The sequence below is a fragment of the Clarias gariepinus genome, chromosome 4 (assembly GCF_024256425.1).
Source record: "Clarias gariepinus isolate MV-2021 ecotype Netherlands chromosome 4, CGAR_prim_01v2, whole genome shotgun sequence".
NCBI lineage: Eukaryota > Metazoa > Chordata > Actinopteri > Siluriformes > Clariidae > Clarias > Clarias gariepinus.
Window position 1 is genome coordinate 6,248,544 of NC_071103.1, and position 19,122 is coordinate 6,267,665.

The window sequence follows — 19,122 nt, forward strand, 5'->3', positions numbered from 1 at the left end:
AATCGAACCCTGCAGCTAAGAGTAAACAGAATTTTTAAAATTGCATTAGTGGGTCATGACTGATTCGTGTTTGTGTGTGTAGGTCACAGGGGCTGGACTTATTAATCACCCTCCCTGGAGGCTGAAGGTGATTCAGCTTTTCGAGACACAGCTCGTGCGTCACGGCATGATGGCGCTGGGTCCGAGCGGAGCAGGAAAAACCACATGCATCCACACACTCATGAAGGCCATGACAGGTAAGAAAACACAAGCACACACACATATCTTACAGTATGTGATATGCAGCATAATGTGAAGCTCAGCACCTGGTTATGTGTGTGTGCTCAGATTGTGGTCAGCCTCACAGAGAGATGAGGATGAACCCGAAAGCCATCACAGCTGCGCAGATGTTCGGCCGACTCGACGTTGCCACAAACGACTGGACTGACGGCATTTTCTCAACCCTCTGGAGAAAGACGTTGAAAGCCAAAAAGGGTGCTTGTTTATTTCTTCTTCTTTTTTCTTTTCACCTTAAAAAAAAAAATAAAAAATTATCCACAACTTTTATTGGCCGCACTGACGTATCAGCGCTTTTAGTCCCCGCTCTGAACACCTTCAGAGAAGTATTTGGTTATCTACAAATAAAATTCGGACCGATATTTTAAAGAAGGTGAAAATTTCTTGAGGAGAATGATTTCTGGTGACGTGACACGGATTCATCACTATGAGCCTGAGATTAAACAGCAGAGTTTTGGAACGGGAACATCCTCAATCATCAACTGAGAAAAAGGTCAAAAGTCAACCTGAAATCAGCGGAAAAATTGATGCTTACAGTTTTTCTGGGATTCTCAAGGCGCAGTATTGGAACATTATAAGGAGAATGCATTTAAGTGAATATAGAGTGCTCATTACACTAACTCACTCATTTATCGTCTATACTGTTTAATCCTGTAAACAGGGTCGTAGAGCCAATACCAAAAGACTTAGGGTACGAGGGGCGGGACACTCTGGACAGGGTGCTACTCCATCGCTATTAGGGAGTGCCACTTAGCCTAATCTGCATGCCTTTGGACTGTGGGAGGAAACTGGAATATCCTTGAGGAAACCCACCAAGAACAAGGAGAACATGCAAACTCCATGCACACGGAAGCGAGAATCGAACCTGGACTCTGGGCGTGCAAGGCAACAGTGTTATCAAAGAGCTACATGTCTTGCGGAATCTGATATCATGACTCCACTGCATTCTGTGATCATTTTTTCAAAGGAGGAGAGGTTTTTACGTTTTCTTTTTAATTAATCACATTGGTTTTACAGGTTGGGTTTCCCTGTAGCGATTCAGTGTTAGTGCGTAATGGGAGTCTGAAAAACGTGATCGCTCTCTGAAGCACTTAATAGAAACAAAAAAATCTGCAAATAGGCAGCACCAAGAGACAACGCTTCTTATACAATCAGATCCGTCTTTATTTCAAAAACAAATGACACAAGACTTCACATGAGTAAAAAATCCAGCAATTTTTTTGTAGTCTTTTCACTGATCTTTAGTATTTGGCTTTGTCTGTATCATCCAGGCTTCACTCGGGCTTATACTGTATTCTTTCATTTATCTTGTCTCCCAGTCTCGGCACTGTCTACCACAGTCTTGTCCGTTTTTTTTCCATTGATCTCCCAATTTGTAACTCTCCACTCCATGTCCTCTTCATTCCCGTTCATCTCAGGCGAACACGTTTGGATTGTGTTGGACGGTCCGGTCGACGCCATTTGGATCGAAAACCTGAATTCGGTGCTTGATGACAACCGCACGCTAACCCTGGCCAACGGCGACCGCATCCCCATGGCACCCAACTGCAAGATCATTTTCGAGCCGCACAACATCGACAACGCTTCACCCGCCACCGTGTCACGCAATGGCATGGTGTTCATGAGCTCGTCCGTGCTCGGCTGGAGCCCCATCCTCGAGGTGAGGGCACATGCCGAGTCCGATGGCACACCAAGAGCCCATATTTAAAAAAAAATAAAAAATGCATGACTAGAGGTACAGCATATGTTTAAAAAAATGCATTATTCACGTGTGCAGGGATGGCTGAGGAAGCGCTCACCGCAGGAGGCCGAAGTGCTACGCGAGCTCTTTTCCAGGTCGTTCTCTGAGCTCTATCGCTTCAGCGTGCAGTCTCTGGACTATAAGATGGACATGCTGGAGGCTTTCATCATCATGCAGTGCATCAACGTTCTGCAAGGTCTCCTGCAGGTGCCCAAGGTATCTTAAATATACTGTACATGCAGAAGTTTTTACACTCCCATGTTATTGTTGTGCGGTTAAACCGAATAATGTGAACTCTGTTTCAAACCTTTCATTCAAGTAAATTGAATAATGTAGTGCATTTATCAGTGAGGGGGAGGGGGGGGGGTTTGCACGGTGGCATAGTGGTTAGCATTGTTGCCTAGCGCCTAGCACGGTCCGAGTTTGATTCCCGCCTCTGATTTGCGCACGTTGAGTTTGCATGTTCTTATCGTGCTTGGTGGGTTTTCTTCGACTTTCCGCCCACAGCCTGAAGACATCCAGATTAGGTCAATTTCTGTTCTCAAATCACCTGTAATGTAGATTATTATACTGTAATATACCCTAAATGTGCAGATTTAAAACGAAACTCCAAGAGCTCACAATGCAAACTTTCTTTTTAGGCTCGTCTAAACTTGTTTAGCATCAGTACCCACTAAAAAAAAAAAAAAAAAAAAAAAAACACCACAATGTCAGTTACAACAAATTTTTTTTCTATAGCATCATCTTTCATCTCACATGCTTTATTTGAAAACCTTTCATTCAGTTTTCCAGTCTGGTCGTCTCTTTTTTTTTGTCAGAAACTCATGAATACAGTCTGGAACAAAATTGTCTCTTGTATTATCATTCAAAAACGCGTCTTCTTTCTGAGGTACGAAACCACAAATTTGCTGCCCTTGGGCTCTAATGGGAACGAGCGGGAAGGTCTATTATGTCCCGCAGCTCGGCAGAATCGAGTCTCTCACCTCTGATCGCACCTCCCGGGCTTTCATATAATGCCGCGATGCATTTGCGTCAGCGCTATGAAATGAAATTACAGAATAGTCAGGATTTCCAAAGACGTGGAGACTTAAGGTTTTATGAGCATGACTATGTTTTAAAAGTTAATCAACTTGCTAAACAGTAAATGATACAATATAATATAGTTAATAATTTATACTTTAATTGGTACTTTTGCTGCTTAGATGTTAAATAATGTTTGAATTTTTAACAAAAATCCCCAAAATACAGGCTGTTTGAAACTAAGTCTCAGTGACATTCAGACTATGTCTGTGTGTGTGTGTGTGTGTGTGTGTGTGTGTGTGTGTGTGTAGGAACAGGGCGGCGAGGTTACACGTGAGCACATGGAGCGTCTATATGTCTTCGCTCTCATGTGGAGTGTTGGTGCTCTTCTCGAACTGGACGATCGGCGGAAGATGGAGAACTGGCTGCGTCGCCATGACAGCATTCGTCTGGACCTGCCGGACGTCTCGTCTCGCAGCGAGGACACCATGTTCGACTACCATGTCACGTCCGACGGTCCGTGCCTTAAAATAAACAACATCACATAGCACACTCTTTCTTCTACTGTCTCCTTACTGTTTTGTCTTTTACATTCAACTTTTCTCTCTATGTCCCCAGTCTCATCTTACTTCACACAACCATAAATTGTCTCTTAGCAGAAACTAAGCAGTAGCGTTAAATCTATTGAAGTGCACATCCTCCGCACAATGTCACAAATGAATTTAAATCCACGTTATACGGTAAATAAATAAAATACGATATACAGTAAAAGCTGCGTATGCTAACGTAACCATGGTGAGCGGAAAAGCATCAGAGCTGTTTAATGCCAGCTCCTGAACCATCCTATGTTCACTGTATAGATTGCTGTGCAGAAAAATCCCTGCATTTGGTTCCACAATGCTTAAACGAACACAATGACACTAAGCATTGTGCACCCTGCCGCATGACAGACTGGATATCAGAACATGGGCTCTAATCTCACTGTCTCGGGCTTGTTATCGTCTTTCCAATGTTCCAGTCTGGTAGACTTCAAAGGAAAGTGTGAGTTGAAGATTTTCTGTGCTTCTTAACAGGAATAAGGTGAGCTGTTTCAGTCCTGTCAGTCTATCTGTGTTTAAGTCGTAGAAAAATCGTACCTCTGAGGCTTTGTGCAAGTAAAATGTTGTCTATCTTGATCATACCTGGTCAAAAAGTTTAGCCATTTTAGAAGAGTTTATTTACTGGCATGCATCATGCAAAGGAGGAACCAAGAAGATCTAAATTGACTAGAACTGTCCAACACGTTCTGAAAGAACGTTAACTTTGTGGACTAAATGTGGGTAAAGAAAAAAAAAAGGGCTTAGAGATCACTTAAACGCTTGCGTCTTTAAAAAAAAATCTGTAGTAGAAATTGAAACAGTTTGCTAGAGAGCATAAAGATTTGGACTTTGGAAAATGGTCATGTGATCTGATGAGTCCAGGTTGACCCTGTTCCTGAGTGATGGGCGCCTCAAGGCAAGAAGGAAAGCACATGAAGTGATGCACACATAATACACAAGACGACCTGATTGTACTGGAGGAGTTTTTTAATTCCTCATTGGGGAATTAATGTGGACTCATTTCCGGATGAGCAGAATAAGTTTTGTCTTAAGTCAGGCTGGTCCTGATTCCCAATATTTTTTCTGCTTTAACAGACACTTCTCATTTGCTTGTCCCATCATTTCCTGCTGTTCGTTATCTCATCTAATCCACCATTCCTGGTACAACTATTGGTTCTAAAACTATTGTCTCTATAGTACTATAGTATTCTGTCATATCAGTATCTGCATCAGTCCCTCAGTATTCAGTACATTATCTCTGCAGTTCACACTATTTAACCAACATGGTACTTTGTCCCACAGATATTTGTGATAAATCAGATTTAGCTATTGATTTGAGGTCAAAACTTTATTCCAGTGGTTTGTATTTTCAGGTCAGTGGGTCCACTGGAGCTCTAGTGTAGAGGAGTATATTTATCCCCCAGACTCAACACCAGATTACGGCTCCATCCTGGTGCCCAACGTGGACAACGTTCGCACAGACTTCCTTATACAGACCATCAGCAAGCAGGGCAAGGTGAGGAAAGGCTGTCCAATCATAAAGCACGTTCAGTTTCCATCAACATTGTTCATTGATATGCCACTTTTTCCTCCCTCTGCTCGTGTGTTTCAGGCCGTGCTGTTGATCGGAGAGCAGGGAACTGCTAAGACGGTCATAATTAAGCGTTTCTTGTCTAAATATGACCCGGAATCGCACATCACCAAGAACCTCAACTTCTCTTCAGCTACAACTCCGTTTATGTTCCAGGTTACTGGTTTTGTTTGATCTTTTTGAATTTAATTTCACCGACAATGATTGCACAAAAGAATGACAGATTTTTTTAAATGATTAGATCACAAATATTAAAATTTTTTAAAAATGGGTTTCCAGCGCTCTGTAGAGAGCTACCTAGACAAGCGGATGGGTACCACGTATGGCCCACCAGCAGGCAAGAAGATGTCCATCTTTATTGATGATATCAACATGCCTGTCATTAACGAGTGGGGAGACCAGGTATGCTGTAATAAACAGAAAATAAAGAATAAATAATATGTGATTTCAATTAGTTTATTGAAAAAAAAAAAAAAAAAATAGAAATAATAAAAAAAAAAAAAAGAAGTCAAAGATATGTCATAACGTATACAGCACTGCTTTAGGGATTTTTTAAAAACTTTTTCCTTCTTCGAAGGTCACAAATGAGATTGTACGCCAGATGATGGAGCAGAAGGGCTTCTATAACCTGGAGAAACCAGGCGAATTCACCAACATTGTGGACATCCAGTTCCTGGCGGCCATGATCCACCCAGGTGGAGGACGCAATGACATTCCCCAGAGGCTCAAAAGGCAGTTTTCTATCTTTAACTGCACTTTACCCTCCAACGCCTCTATTGACAAGATCTTCGGTCAGTATTTACAAGATTTCATGCTATCACTGTTTAGCAAATTGAGATCGTAAATAAAAAAAGGGTGGATGCTAAAAATTAACTAGAAATTGAATGCAGTGGACAATGTCTTAATGTCCCTTATAAGACTAAATCAAAAGACAGGGAGAGAGTAATAATATGTTGGCCTTTACGGTTAATATCTTCGAAAAAAGATGAACATGTGCACCTTCTTGAGCTGAATCATTGATTAGAGTGTCATTGTATAAAACTAATTAAATGAAATCTGTTCAGGATCTATAAAGACTTATTGCATATCTCACAGTCTTAGAATTTAATAAAGGTTTCATATCATGTCCTTGTTGCTGCAAGTGCACGGTGCCATAATTACGTATCGATTGACGTTCACTGTTATGCATGTTTATTGTTCTGGCCTTCACCTCGGATCATTATATCGAAGACCTTCGTCTAATTATCTTTTAGAAATTGTTTTTCAGACATGATCTCACAGCCCCTCAACCTCCAAGTTTCCAAAGTCCCTTTCAACAATTTATGAATGCTTCGGGAGTTTTATTTATTTTTGATTTTACGTTTTTGCAAAATCAAATCAGGACCGGATCAGACAGTGTCACACTAGCTGTTAGACTCTAAACAAGCAGAATGTTATGCAATCACGGCTACAAAGCACTGAGACATTGATGTTAGAGACAGGCCGAGGAGAGCAGCAGACAAAACAACATCCTGAATACCCGGTAATGTTCCGAGCTTGGATCACGTTTTTATCCGCAACCTTTAAAAGCTGCTTTGTATACTTGATCTAGGTGATGTAACTGCCATCTTCAAGTCATCGCCAATTTTTAATACAGATAAGATGCCTTTGTGCCGATTTTCAAGTTAATTTCAATTTTTTGTTTTTTATTATAGCACTCACAGCCTGCTCCTCTTCTGTATCAATTTCTTGTTTTGGTAGTTAATCAACCATCTGTCTCAGTTGTGTTAAGTATTCTTTTTGTACACCATATGGTGGTTGATAACAAAAAATAATTTTGAATATTGGTAGCTCATGGAAGCTGGAAATTACAAATCATGGATGTATGTGCCAACAAACTGTCCTGGGGACTATGAGAAATAAAAAAAATAAAGTTATAATTAAAATCATAATGTAACACGCATTATGTAAATGCATTCATGAACTCATTTGGACACATCTAAGAATCAGAGAGTCCAGAGTGGAGAAAATGCAATGAGCTGATTAAATTCAATCTGATGGTTTTGCACAAAGTAAACCAACATGGTGACACTTGAGGAGCTTCGTTTTCATGTCACCATTAACATTTAATATTAAGACATTTTTTTTTATCCTGATAGCAGTTTTGACATGTATGGCATAGCATTTAACATTGTATGGCCATCACATATGAGGAAACAAACACAACAATATACAAGGCAATACAGAATCTATGGACAAGACAATCTGGCCAAACCAATTTAACAGAAACCTTATCTTTGTCCTTAAATGCCTTAGAACCACCTTCATCAAGTAAAGTGGTAAGGATTAAATGTAATCAACTACTCAGATTTAAAAAATCTGGGCCATAATTATCATCAATTGTCTCCTAATTCTCTTTCACATACTCTGCTTCTGTTTTAAACAGGAGTGATCGGTACGGGTCATTTCTGCTCCCATCGTGGTTTCTCCCAGGCTGTGAGGGACGCGGTTGTTCATCTCGTACCCCTGACCCGCCGCCTCTGGCAGACCACCAAGCTGAAGATGCTGCCCACGCCAGCCAACTTTCATTACATTTTCAACCTCCGTGACCTTTCCCGTATCTGGCAGGGCATGCTGAATGTCACGGCTGACGTGGTCCATTCCCCTGATGTAATGTCGGATACCAAGAGATATTCACTTAGTTAAACCTAAAGCATTGCTCAGAACACATGTTTATTTAGTGAGGATCCGGGAAGTCATTATGCATATTCTTGTCCCTACTTCTATTTTAGTAAATTGTAATTTTAAAAGATACAAGCTCTTTAAATAAGAAAACGAACAGATACAGAAACATTTATACACTGTATATTACAATTTTACAATAATTTCTTAGGTTTAAGATTATATTTAGTTCTTGATGACTTGATGATGATGATGAACTTATGAATGATGATGAATATTCTTAATATACATTAATAGAAAAATTTAACAATGGTTTTAAAAAGGCAAAATGCATGATAAACATAGTGGTGCCTGAAGAACTAATGGTGGCTTTTAACAGAAAAATATCAAAAGATAGATAACCCACAGTAAAGTCATAAGATGGGATAGGATTGGATGAAATGGGATGGTGTTATTTTAATAGAAGAGATACTGTATGGACCGCCCGGGGTACTATAATATAGGATGAAATGGGAAAGTGTGGAATGGGATAGGATATAACGGAAGAGAATAAGATAAAAACATTTTTTTTTTTAAATTAGCTATGTGTTTCTATAGATTCAAGCATCAGTTCCTTAACTTCCAGTGAGAAAGCCTGGGTGCAGTAGTAAGGGCAATAGAAAGATAGAAAAGCTAAACCGAACAAATAAACCCTTGAGAAAGGACATGAGTCATCAGTGGGAACATGGAAACGCGTTCTCTTCTTGCTGATACTGGTAATAAGAAAAAAAATGATGGGATCAGATAATAGAGTATGGTATGAGATGATATCATTAAGCAATATCAAACGTGATGTTGTGATGACTATCAGCATGGCTCTGATGCAGTTGTAGTCGAAAGCGTCACATCCGTCCTGATATTCAGCACAACATCACTCACTCTCGTTTGATATTGCTTAATGATATCATCAGCCTCGGGTGTATTATCAACAGATTAGGATTTGTTTCTTTATTTACCAGTTATTTTGGTTCGGGAACACATATCCATCCGCTAGTGTGCTAGGCAGTGTTGAATGTAACGTGTTACGAAGTCGTCCTACAAGCCCCGCCCCCGATAACTGCCCTACCGCCCTTGTTATTCCTGCTATTATACCCCTATCTCACCATTGGATTTGACTATGCAAGGACCGACACGCGGGAAGATTAAAACCTAATCACAGCGCCAAAACCCACGGTGAACCATAATGAACCGTACTTCCGGCCACCGCGTGAACCCACGTAGGTGAAATAGGGGTATTAGTAGTTAAGATTATGGGCCAAACTTCGCTGAGTGGATGGTAGAATAATTATAAAGGTCTTGACTAAAACAACATGCATGAGGAATCACGAAAAAGTTTATTTTTTGCAATGGAAAAGTACTCTAACTAGTTACTTTTATCAGAAAGTAACGCTGTAATGTAACTGATTACTATTTGAAGGCAGTAATTTTGTAACATATTTAGTTACTTTAAAAAGTAACGCCCCCAACATTGGTGCTAGGGTGTAAAATCTCTTGACCCACAGAAGAAGTAGTGCCCTTGGTTAGGCGTTGCAGAGCAATTTGAGATTCTGCCTTGTGGATTCAGCTTTCTAGCACAAGTAGGAGGCAATTTAGAATGACTTTGAAGCAAATATTAAGTAGACAAAATAAATTAATATTTAGAGATGGTTTTTCTTGCTAAAATGCATCCATGACTGCCTTTTGGTAGGTTACTGTCCTCTTCTCGTTACTGCGGAACATACCAACCTACAGTACTTTTCCCCATGCTGGCGACCAACAGTATATGTCATTAACGATTGTAGAACACCTGGGAGGTGGAGTTATACATTAAGTCCCAGTGATTTTACAGTTCATAATCAACTCTCGTCCAAGCAGACTGCTTGGCCGGAATTGTTGAGTAAGATAATAGAATATATTCAAGAAACATAGGTTTGGAAGAATAGAATAAGAAACCACTGGAAGGATGACATATGATAGAATGGGTTTTCTGTAGAAGAATCATCTATTCAATCGCAATTAAAAGGCAGTTGCAAGGACGCTTTCTTGTAGGGAAGGTTTGAAGAACCCGCTATTCAGCAGGGGGAGGCCAATTTTTGATAGCCAGGGACTAAAAATAAAATAAAATGAGATTGGACAGGACAAAATGTAGTTTTCCTCTAAAAATCGGCAATACGATTATCAATGTCTTAGGTGTCAGTGCACAACCTGAGGGCTATTCTTTTTAAGATGGAGCTAATGAGGAGCTTTGGGAAAAGCCATTAAGCCATGTCTGGCACTTGACACAAGATATAGAGTACATTACTATAAAGGATAATCACCAGTTTAAGCTTTTATAATTGATCCCTGATTTTCTCCCCATCCTGAAGATCCTCCTGCGTCTATGGAAGCACGAGTGCAAACGTGTAATTGCTGACCGCTTCACAAGCCCTGACGATGTAGCCTGGTTTGACCAGACTGTGGCCGAGCTGGCACAGCAAGAGCTGGGCATTGATGCCCGTACGGCAGTGGAAACCGGAGAGGATGCCTACTTTGTGGACTTTCTCCGGGATGCTCCTGAGGCAACAGGTATCACCGGAACCGGTTACTGAACAGTTTTGCTCAATCTAGTCAAGGACTTTTCAGTCTAGTCAGGGACAAAAGGAAAATAGCTAGAGTTTTATTGTTTAAATTATATTGTATTGTGCCTGAGCAGGGGAGGAACCAGATGAAACCAACTTCGACATGCCTAAAGTGTACGAGCCCATTGCTTCCTTCGGTGGTTTGTGCGAGAGACTAAACATGTTCCTGGAATTGTACAATGAGAGCATTCGAGGTGCTGGGATGGACCTGGTGTTCTTCACTGATGCCATGGTACACCTGGTCAAGGTATGCGAAAGCGTCGTGATCCGCGCTTGTTGTCATTCAGTATTGTTTCTATAAAAGCAGCTAATTTGTATTAAATACATAATACACATAATATATGGACACCACGCAGCAACCCTCTCAAGTGACTGTCCAACAGAATTATTGGTTAGGATTTAAAATCTAATCTTTCTATTTATCCCTCTCTCTCTCTTTTTCTCAGATATCTCGGATAATCCGAACCCCCCGTGGAAATGCCCTCCTCGTCGGCGTGGGCGGCTCAGGCAAGCAAAGTCTGACGAAACTGGCGTCTTTCATCGCTGGCTACAAAACTTTTCAGATCACGCTGACACGGTGAGACAGAAAATGGTGGGGAAAAAAACCTAATGTGGATTTGTAGATATCTCTAGATATTAGAGGCATTCAAGTCAAACCAAGACTTTTGATTGTACATTAGTGACGGGAAGTTTAAATCATTTTAGTGACTTTGAATCTCGTTCATCAAAATGAACAAATCTTTTTTTGAGTCATTTAGCTTATTTTGTTCTTTTTATCAGAAATAAAATAAAATGTTACATTTTGAATAAACAGACCCCCAACACGTCTACATACACAAATTTCGGCTATAGTTCCAGTAATGAATATATTACAGTGCAGCTAAGGACATTTTATAATAAACAGAATGAGCAGCTCACCTCTTATATCTTCTGGTCCGAGTCGTTCGTTCTTTTAAATCTACTGCACTGGATAGCGTCTATGGGAGTCACGTGACGAAGGAACAAATGATTCGGACCAAAAGTAACTACTCAATTCTGTTTCCTGTACATAACCTACGAAGGTTTTGCGATGATTTGCGCATGCGCGCTCAGTAGAAAATGAACGAATCACTCTCGGAGACTACTCGTTCTGCTGTTTCACGTTAAAGATTCATTCAAAAAGAACGAATCGTAATAAACGACCCATCACTAATGTACATCCATACTATGCTTGAAGTCTCTGTTTGATTTTGAACTTCCCTCGTAGAGCAACAAACTACTTAGAAACATGTAGAAATGACAGAAAATATATATAAATGTCATTTAGTTTATCGTACATAACATTAAGAGGTATCAGTTTCATGGACATTTCTTTTTCAACAAATTATTTAAAAATGTGTACATGTAACTGTTGGTGATGTAAACCGAGTTCATAGTACATGCAAATTTCAGTCATGTTCTCAGAGTGCTTCTTTTTACTAATTAGGAACATGGCCAATGTTGCTGCTGAAGTGTGAGTGTGAAGAAGAAATGTGTTTGTGTGTGTTGGGAGAAAACAGATGGCTTTCAGCTTGTGCTCTGCAAAACACAGACTGCTCATAATTTTCAGCAATCACGATGTCTCATTACATGATGTTCTGAAACGCTCACACACACACACACACACACACACACACTGACACACAGAAAGGAGTATGCCTTGTGAAAGCAAAAATAAAATAGAGCAAAGGTCATTAAAAATGTTGAAGTCAAATTAGTAGAAAGTTAAAAAGAGTTAAAAAGTAAATCCTGAAGACGGATAAATAAATGAAATATAAAAAAATGGTACATGAATGTAAAAAATTGTATAACACTCCTTTATCGCCATATGCAGGTCGTATAACACTCCTAACCTCATGGAGGACTTGAAGGCGCTCTACAGGACGGCAGGGCAGCAGGGACGAGGTGTCACCTTTATCTTCACAGACAATGAGATTAAAGACGAAGCGTTCCTCGAGTACATGAACAATGTGCTCTCTTCTGGAGAGGTCTCTCTCTTTCTTTCTCTTTCTCCCTCTCACATACATTCACATGCACATTTTCTATCTATAGCACCATTCCAGCATCCTGCTGCCAGACAGGTATCACACACACACACACACACACCATCACAAAGCATAAGGTGTTAGTTAGGTGAGGACTGTGTTTTTAAACCCATCATTCCAGACACACAAATTCTACCATAATTCATTCGCACACATTTCATACTCATGACACAAGCATAAGAGAAAGACAGAAAAAAACATTGGAGGAGTTTTTAATTGATACATAACAAGAGTAGGTAAAGAAATACGTGATAGGTTGTGTGGATTTGAAACTCCCAGGGAAAGATCTGTTTATTGTCTCGCATTCTGGCTGTGTCAGCTGCCTTCCCCGGAGTCGTAATCATTAATCAGTCAATTAAACACTCGGAGAGGGAGAAGTGCATTTGATGGCGTTTTCCCCTGCTGAGGAATATTAATGAACCGCGCCGGCATCAATGGATCAAGCAGCTTTATAACTTACAACATTAGGAAAAAGTCAAGCTGTTTTTATTTCATTCTTTATCCTTTCATCCTTTAAGACTAATATGATATGGTAATTAGGTTATAGTTTCTCCAAGCAACAGAAACCTTATTTAAACTAACCAGCGTAGTTGAATTTTGCATCCGTTTTTATAACAATGTGTACTGATTGGGATGCACCAGCTCATAGACCACTGGGTCTGGAGTCTAATTAAAGGCCCCCCCCTTGTTTAATAAGCAAGCTAACTAACAAGCACTGACAGCCAAAGACACTATAACTCCTTTATGGCTTCACTGGGATAGGGAGGTACAGACCCTGCACCTCCTTTATATCCTTTACTGGGACTGACAGGCACAGACCCTGTACCTCCTTAATGTTTCTCACCAGGATTGACAGCTCCCTTACCTTCTTTATGTTGGTTTCCAAATTGCTCATAGTGTTTTGAGTGTGTGAGTGTGAGCATGCTTGCACCCTGCGATGAACTGGCACCCTGACCTGGGTCTACCCTGCTTAGTTTTTTTAGTCCCCTGGGATAGACTCCAGACCTACCACGACTTTGTACAGGACAAGCGATATAGAGAATGAATGAATGAATGACAGTCAGTAACCTCACACTTTCTTTACTTCCTTAACTGGCACTAATAAGCACAGAACCCACACACCTTCTTTTCTTCATTAACTGGGACTGCCAGACACACTCCTCACACATCTCCCACTTCCAGTTCCTAGGATTAAAAGGCACACAGCTGATGCCTCCCCTGTTTCCCTCACCAAGAGTCCAATCTTTACTTCCTTTACAGGGCCTGAGCACAAACCTTTTGCTTACTTTACATCTTTCATAGGGACTGACAGGAACAGAGTCTTGCATGTGATTCCCTTAAATGATTAGTTCAGTAAAGTGCCTTAGGAAACATGGTGTTCTCTGCAGGTATCCAACCTTTTTGCACGTGATGAAATCGATGAGATCCTCAGCGACCTTGTGCCAGTCATGAAAAGGGAATTTCCCCGGCGACCCCCCACCAACGAGAGCTTGCGTGACTTCTTCATGAGCCGTGTAAGGCAGAACCTGCATGTGGTGCTATGCTTTTCACCAGTGGGAGAAAAGTTCCGTAACAGAGCCTTAAAGTTTCCTGCCCTCATCTCGGGATGCACTATGGACTGGTTCAGCCGCTGGCCAAAGGACGCCCTTGTTGCAGGTCTGCTAAAATTTATGTGTGCTCACGATAAGTTACACTGCTTAAACAGATATGCGCCTGTTTAAATCATCTTCATACAGTATGATGATACAGCATGAAATGGGAAAGGGACCTTTCCATAGGACTATCTATATTTTTTGATATTGGTTTTACTTTAAAATGTTCTGTCTTTGAAATCAAATAACATCAGAATGTTTTTTTTTAAACTACATAAGAGGTTTATAATATCTCCGGTCCTGACTTATCCCTCCTGGGTGTCATCTATGGCACATAGTTTCAGTTAAGTTAGTACATTTTCCAAAAAGTCTGCAAGATGGAAATGGAAAATGGGCAAAAAGGAAAAGAATTGTAATTAAACTACAGTTTTTTTCAATATGTTTTTTAGTCGCAGAGCACTTTCTATCTACATACGATATCGACTGCTCTACACAAGTGAAACAGGAAGTGGTGCAGTGCATGGGCTCCTTCCAAGATGGTGTGGCTGAAAAGTGTGTTGAGTATTTCCAGCGATTTCGGCGCTCGACCCACGTCACACCCAAGTCGTATCTCTCCTTCATTCAGGGCTACAAGGGCATCTATAAAGAGAAGCATTCAGAAGTCCAGACTCTTGCTAACCGGTACACTCATTCCCCTTAAGTAGTAATGTTTGGAAATTAGCTAATTTTTATAAATTTTTGACAACAATTTTATATAATAAGTAAAGTTGTATAAATATATACAGTATACAGTATTTATTTACTTTTGTAGAATATTTAGATTTAGTTAAAGTATTCTTGATCAATAATTACTGTACGAGTAAACTTGTGATTGGAATCCAACAGTTTTGACAGGTGAATACTGTATCCTAATGACTTATACTCAGATTATATCTTATTAGGTTAAATCTAAAACCATTAAGTGTTTTTTTTGGTTTGCCCTCTGAGGCAACACGTTTGCACAGCTTTTACATAGAACTCTACAAGACATTTTACTGCCACTGTGGGTTCCATGTAAACTTAATCTCAGAACTTTTATCTATCCAAGGAACCCTCGAGGGATTCTTTTTTTTTTTCTTCTTCAGCTTAATGTGGTGTTTATGATGAAGCTTCATGAATTCTTTCCAGGATGAACACTGGCCTTCAGAAACTAAAAGAAGCTTCTGAGTCGGTCGCTGCTCTCAGCAAAGAGCTGGAGGTGAAGGAAAAGGAGCTGCAGATTGCCAACAAGAAAGCTGACATGGTACTGTATGAATGTGCAGGAACATTTAATAAGAACCTCCTGAGAACATACATTCATTCATTTATATATAAATTATTAATATTTTTTTAGTAAACAAAAGGAATTATTTGCATGCCTTTTCTATTAAAAATAGCAGTCTGGCACTACTATTACAGTAGGTCTTTAGAGGGCCTGTGATGTGTCTCCTTAAAGACCCATGGAGCTTCAATTAGATTCTGTCTGAGTTATAAGACGCGTTTGATATAAAAATGCTTGCAAAAGGAATATTTTCCACATTTTTCATTTCATTGATGGAAAAGCCTCACAGTAGTTTCTTCCCGAGTTCTTCCTTTTATTATGGTTATTCAGATCCAAGGTGAATGGACTCTAATGTAATAATGTACAATGAGCTAAACCAAAAGCCTTAATAATCACTGAAATGTACTTTGCTGTGAGTCTTAAAAATAAACTTTGGATGATGGATTATTTTACATATAAACCACACTGTCACTTCTGTCCCAAGGTCTCAGAGCTGCTGTGATGGCAATATTTGTAGTATAAAAATGTACAGGGGTAGCTCAGTGGTTAAGGCATTGGGTAGGCAGGGGTAGTTCAGTGAGCCAGGGGTAGCTCAGTGGTTAAGGCATTGGACTACAGTTCGGAAGATCCCAGGTTCACAACCACCAAGTTGCCACTGTTGGGCCCTTGAGCAAGGCCCTTAACCCTCAGCTGCTCAGATGTATAATGACATAAAAATGTAAGTCGCTTTGGATAAGAACGTCTGCCAAATGCCTAAATGTACTTATTTATTTATTGTTGAAAGAATTTATAGAGGATGCGTTATAAAGAAACCAATGTTTTAGCTCAAGTACCCTACTGTTTATCTCTCCTAGGATTTAAAGTCCCAACCACATTACTTGGAGACAGAGCTGATAGGGTAGGATAGAATCCAAAAGTGTTTGCCAGCATGGGCTGCTTTAGGGGGTTACTGTCGGGGTACGGGACAAGCACTGAAGATGTTGGATCTCTTTGGATCTTTGCTGGAATTTATTTATTTATTTTACCATTTTGTTTCAAATAGTAAGACATTTGGCACTGTACCACTTGTATAGGCCGTACTATTTGGACCCCTATGCTTTGCTTATGTAGGTTATGAGCTGATATGATAATCCTAAACAAACTTACAGGATTAACATTTGCTAGGTTCTAACAAAGTTTTATATAAGTATTTACTTGACACACCAAACCCACCATCTGTATCTGTATCTGAAGGTGTTGAAGGAGGTGACGGTTAAAGCTCAGGCAGCTGAGAAGGTCAAGGTGGAGGTGCAGAAGGTGAAGGACAAAGCGCAGGCCATCGTCGACAGCATCTCTGCAGACAAGGCCATGGCTGAGGAGAAGCTTGAGGCGGCCAGGCCGGCGCTGGAGGAGGCAGAGGCGGCACTACAGGTCAGAGTCAGGCTCCTGATGAGCAGTTAACAAGAACGACTAGGTGCAATACAGGGAAGAGGAGGAATGGTGCAGATAAAATGTGTATACCAGACAAGAGAAGGTGAGAGAAGGGGGGGGTTCTGGGTGTTTTTTATTTTTTATTTTTTGTAATTACCAACTGCCAGCGATGGTATAAAAATAGAGGTGCTGATGGCACCACCACTGTAGGTGACAAGGTACTGTCTCACACACTCACACACACACATACACACACACCTCTAACTCACCCCAGTGTCTCTCGCAACAAAGACACATCCTGATTTTGAAGCGTGACAAACTGCTAAGTTTAGGAGCTTAGGTTCACTTTGATCAGCCAATCACAACTTCCGATCACATGATCACTGGCCTGCTAATATGACTTTAACTGTCTGGCAATCGCTATTAGGCGTTATGTGGCTAGTCCTCCCAAAGTGCCTACTGTGTGAGTTTATGATTAGTCTCACCTCTCTCTGTTCATTTCCTCCCAGAGTTCATGATGTCAATTTGGAGCCTGTGTTTTTTTTCTGTTTCTGCAGACAATCAAGCCATCAGACATAGCGACGGTGCGCACTTTGGGCCGGCCCCCTCACCTCATCATGCGCATTATGGACTGCGTGCTGCTGCTGTTCCAGCGGAGACTGAACCCCGTGAAGCTGGACACTGAGAGAAACTGCACATCTCCGTCATGGCAGGAGTCGCTCAAGCTCATGACCGCTGGGAATTTCCTGGGAAGTCTGCAGGTACTAGTTGGGAGCTTGTACGCTAGAGGAAATAATTGTTGAAACTATTACTTATTTCAGAATAATCCACCAATTGCATTTCAGTGCGACATGACTGCAACACACTAATAAAAGAGAAACAAATTGCAGTAGGGAGTTACGGTGCTGGGAAAAAAATGGTTGCCGCCTTTTTGATTTTTTTTTTTTTTAGCAGTTGTCTCACTGATTTGTCTTACTGATTGAGTTTATAAAAACTAAAATTAATATTCCACAAAGATAACCAGAGTAAATACAAAATGCATTTAAAAAAAAATGATTTCGTTTATTAAGCATAAAGGCTGTCCAAATTTACCTAGACCTATATTCTAGCTAAATTATGAACGAACTGTAACCATTTTTTAAATTAAATGAATTAGTTAGTCAATTAAATTAGTTAAATTGTTCTTGCCACACCCAGGCCTGATTACTGCCAGACCTGTTGAATCAAGAAATCACAAAAAAAAGTAACTGACAAAGTCCTGCATGCTACAAAATCTCAAAAAGCAACATATCATGCTGTGATCGGAAAAAATCCAAGAACAGATGAGAAAAAAAAAAAACGTATCAGTCTGAAAATGGTTACAAAGTCATATTTTACATTTGGCAGACGCTCTTATCCAGAGCAACTTACATTTTTATCTCATTATACATCTGAGCAGTTGAGGGTTAAGGGCCTTGCTCAAGGGCCCAACAGTGGCAACTTGGTGGTTGTGGGGTTTGAACCTGGGATCTTCCGAAACGTAGTCCAATGCCTTAACCACTGAGCTACCCCTGACCCTCACGTGTTTTTGATTAAAACCAACATAGGAATCATTTAATGATTTAGCTTTTGAACGAGGCATATTGTTGTCTGTATATTGTATGGGTTTTTCTCTCCCGTGTGATTGTTTTGCCTCTCGCGACAGAAATCTCTCCATACCTTCTTTCCACGCTGTGATGACAGATGAAGATAATCTGCTGAAAAATTGACACAGCTTGCTCTTTATCCCAGACGGAGTCATTCAGTTTGACATGTTTTCTGTGTCTGAATTTGTTTATTTAGCTTAGCGCTGAAGCTTGCGAGCTTCAAAGAAAAGTTGTGCCCTCAAATTGAGAAGGCAAACACACACTCGCGCGCACACACACCCTCAGAGCTCAAGTGTTTAAAGTTGCTAGGCATGAAATCATTAAAATCCTGTAGCTAATGATTTAAGCATCAGAAAACAGGAATCTGTTTACTCCTAAGGCCACGGCAGTGACGCAAACGGCACAGAATCATTCCGAATATAAACTTTTACATGTGTGTCGGTTAAATAAACTGAAAACTACTTTAAATTCTGTTCACAGGGACAGAGATGGTACAACGGATGGTACACGGAACTGCTGCGAATGTTAACTATTACCATGAAATTGTAAAGAAATTGCTATACAAAGACTCCTTTACAACACCTGGACCACACAGAACCCTTTTAAACATTGAGTTTTATGTGCTGGCG

At 40.4% G+C, this 19,122-nt stretch overlaps 1 protein-coding gene across 1 annotated transcript in view; it reads left to right on the forward strand.

Moving 5' to 3' along the window:
• The window catches only part of dnah5 (dynein, axonemal, heavy chain 5), a 95,841-nt gene that overhangs the window by 46,047 nt on the left and 30,672 nt on the right, over nt 1-19,122 (forward strand). The window contains exons 42-60 of the mRNA XM_053494803.1: nt 83-236; nt 328-474; nt 1,695-1,936; nt 2,054-2,233; nt 3,349-3,553; nt 4,989-5,131; nt 5,228-5,362; nt 5,486-5,608; nt 5,784-5,997; nt 7,632-7,855; nt 10,252-10,450; nt 10,578-10,750; nt 10,950-11,080; nt 12,356-12,509; nt 13,955-14,222; nt 14,608-14,839; nt 15,326-15,440; nt 16,692-16,868; nt 17,426-17,629. Of these exons, the coding sequence (XP_053350778.1) occupies nt 83-236; nt 328-474; nt 1,695-1,936; nt 2,054-2,233; nt 3,349-3,553; nt 4,989-5,131; nt 5,228-5,362; nt 5,486-5,608; nt 5,784-5,997; nt 7,632-7,855; nt 10,252-10,450; nt 10,578-10,750; nt 10,950-11,080; nt 12,356-12,509; nt 13,955-14,222; nt 14,608-14,839; nt 15,326-15,440; nt 16,692-16,868; nt 17,426-17,629 (3,420 nt within the window). The remainder of the gene's footprint in view (nt 1-82; nt 237-327; nt 475-1,694; nt 1,937-2,053; nt 2,234-3,348; nt 3,554-4,988; nt 5,132-5,227; nt 5,363-5,485; nt 5,609-5,783; nt 5,998-7,631; nt 7,856-10,251; nt 10,451-10,577; nt 10,751-10,949; nt 11,081-12,355; nt 12,510-13,954; nt 14,223-14,607; nt 14,840-15,325; nt 15,441-16,691; nt 16,869-17,425; nt 17,630-19,122) is intronic.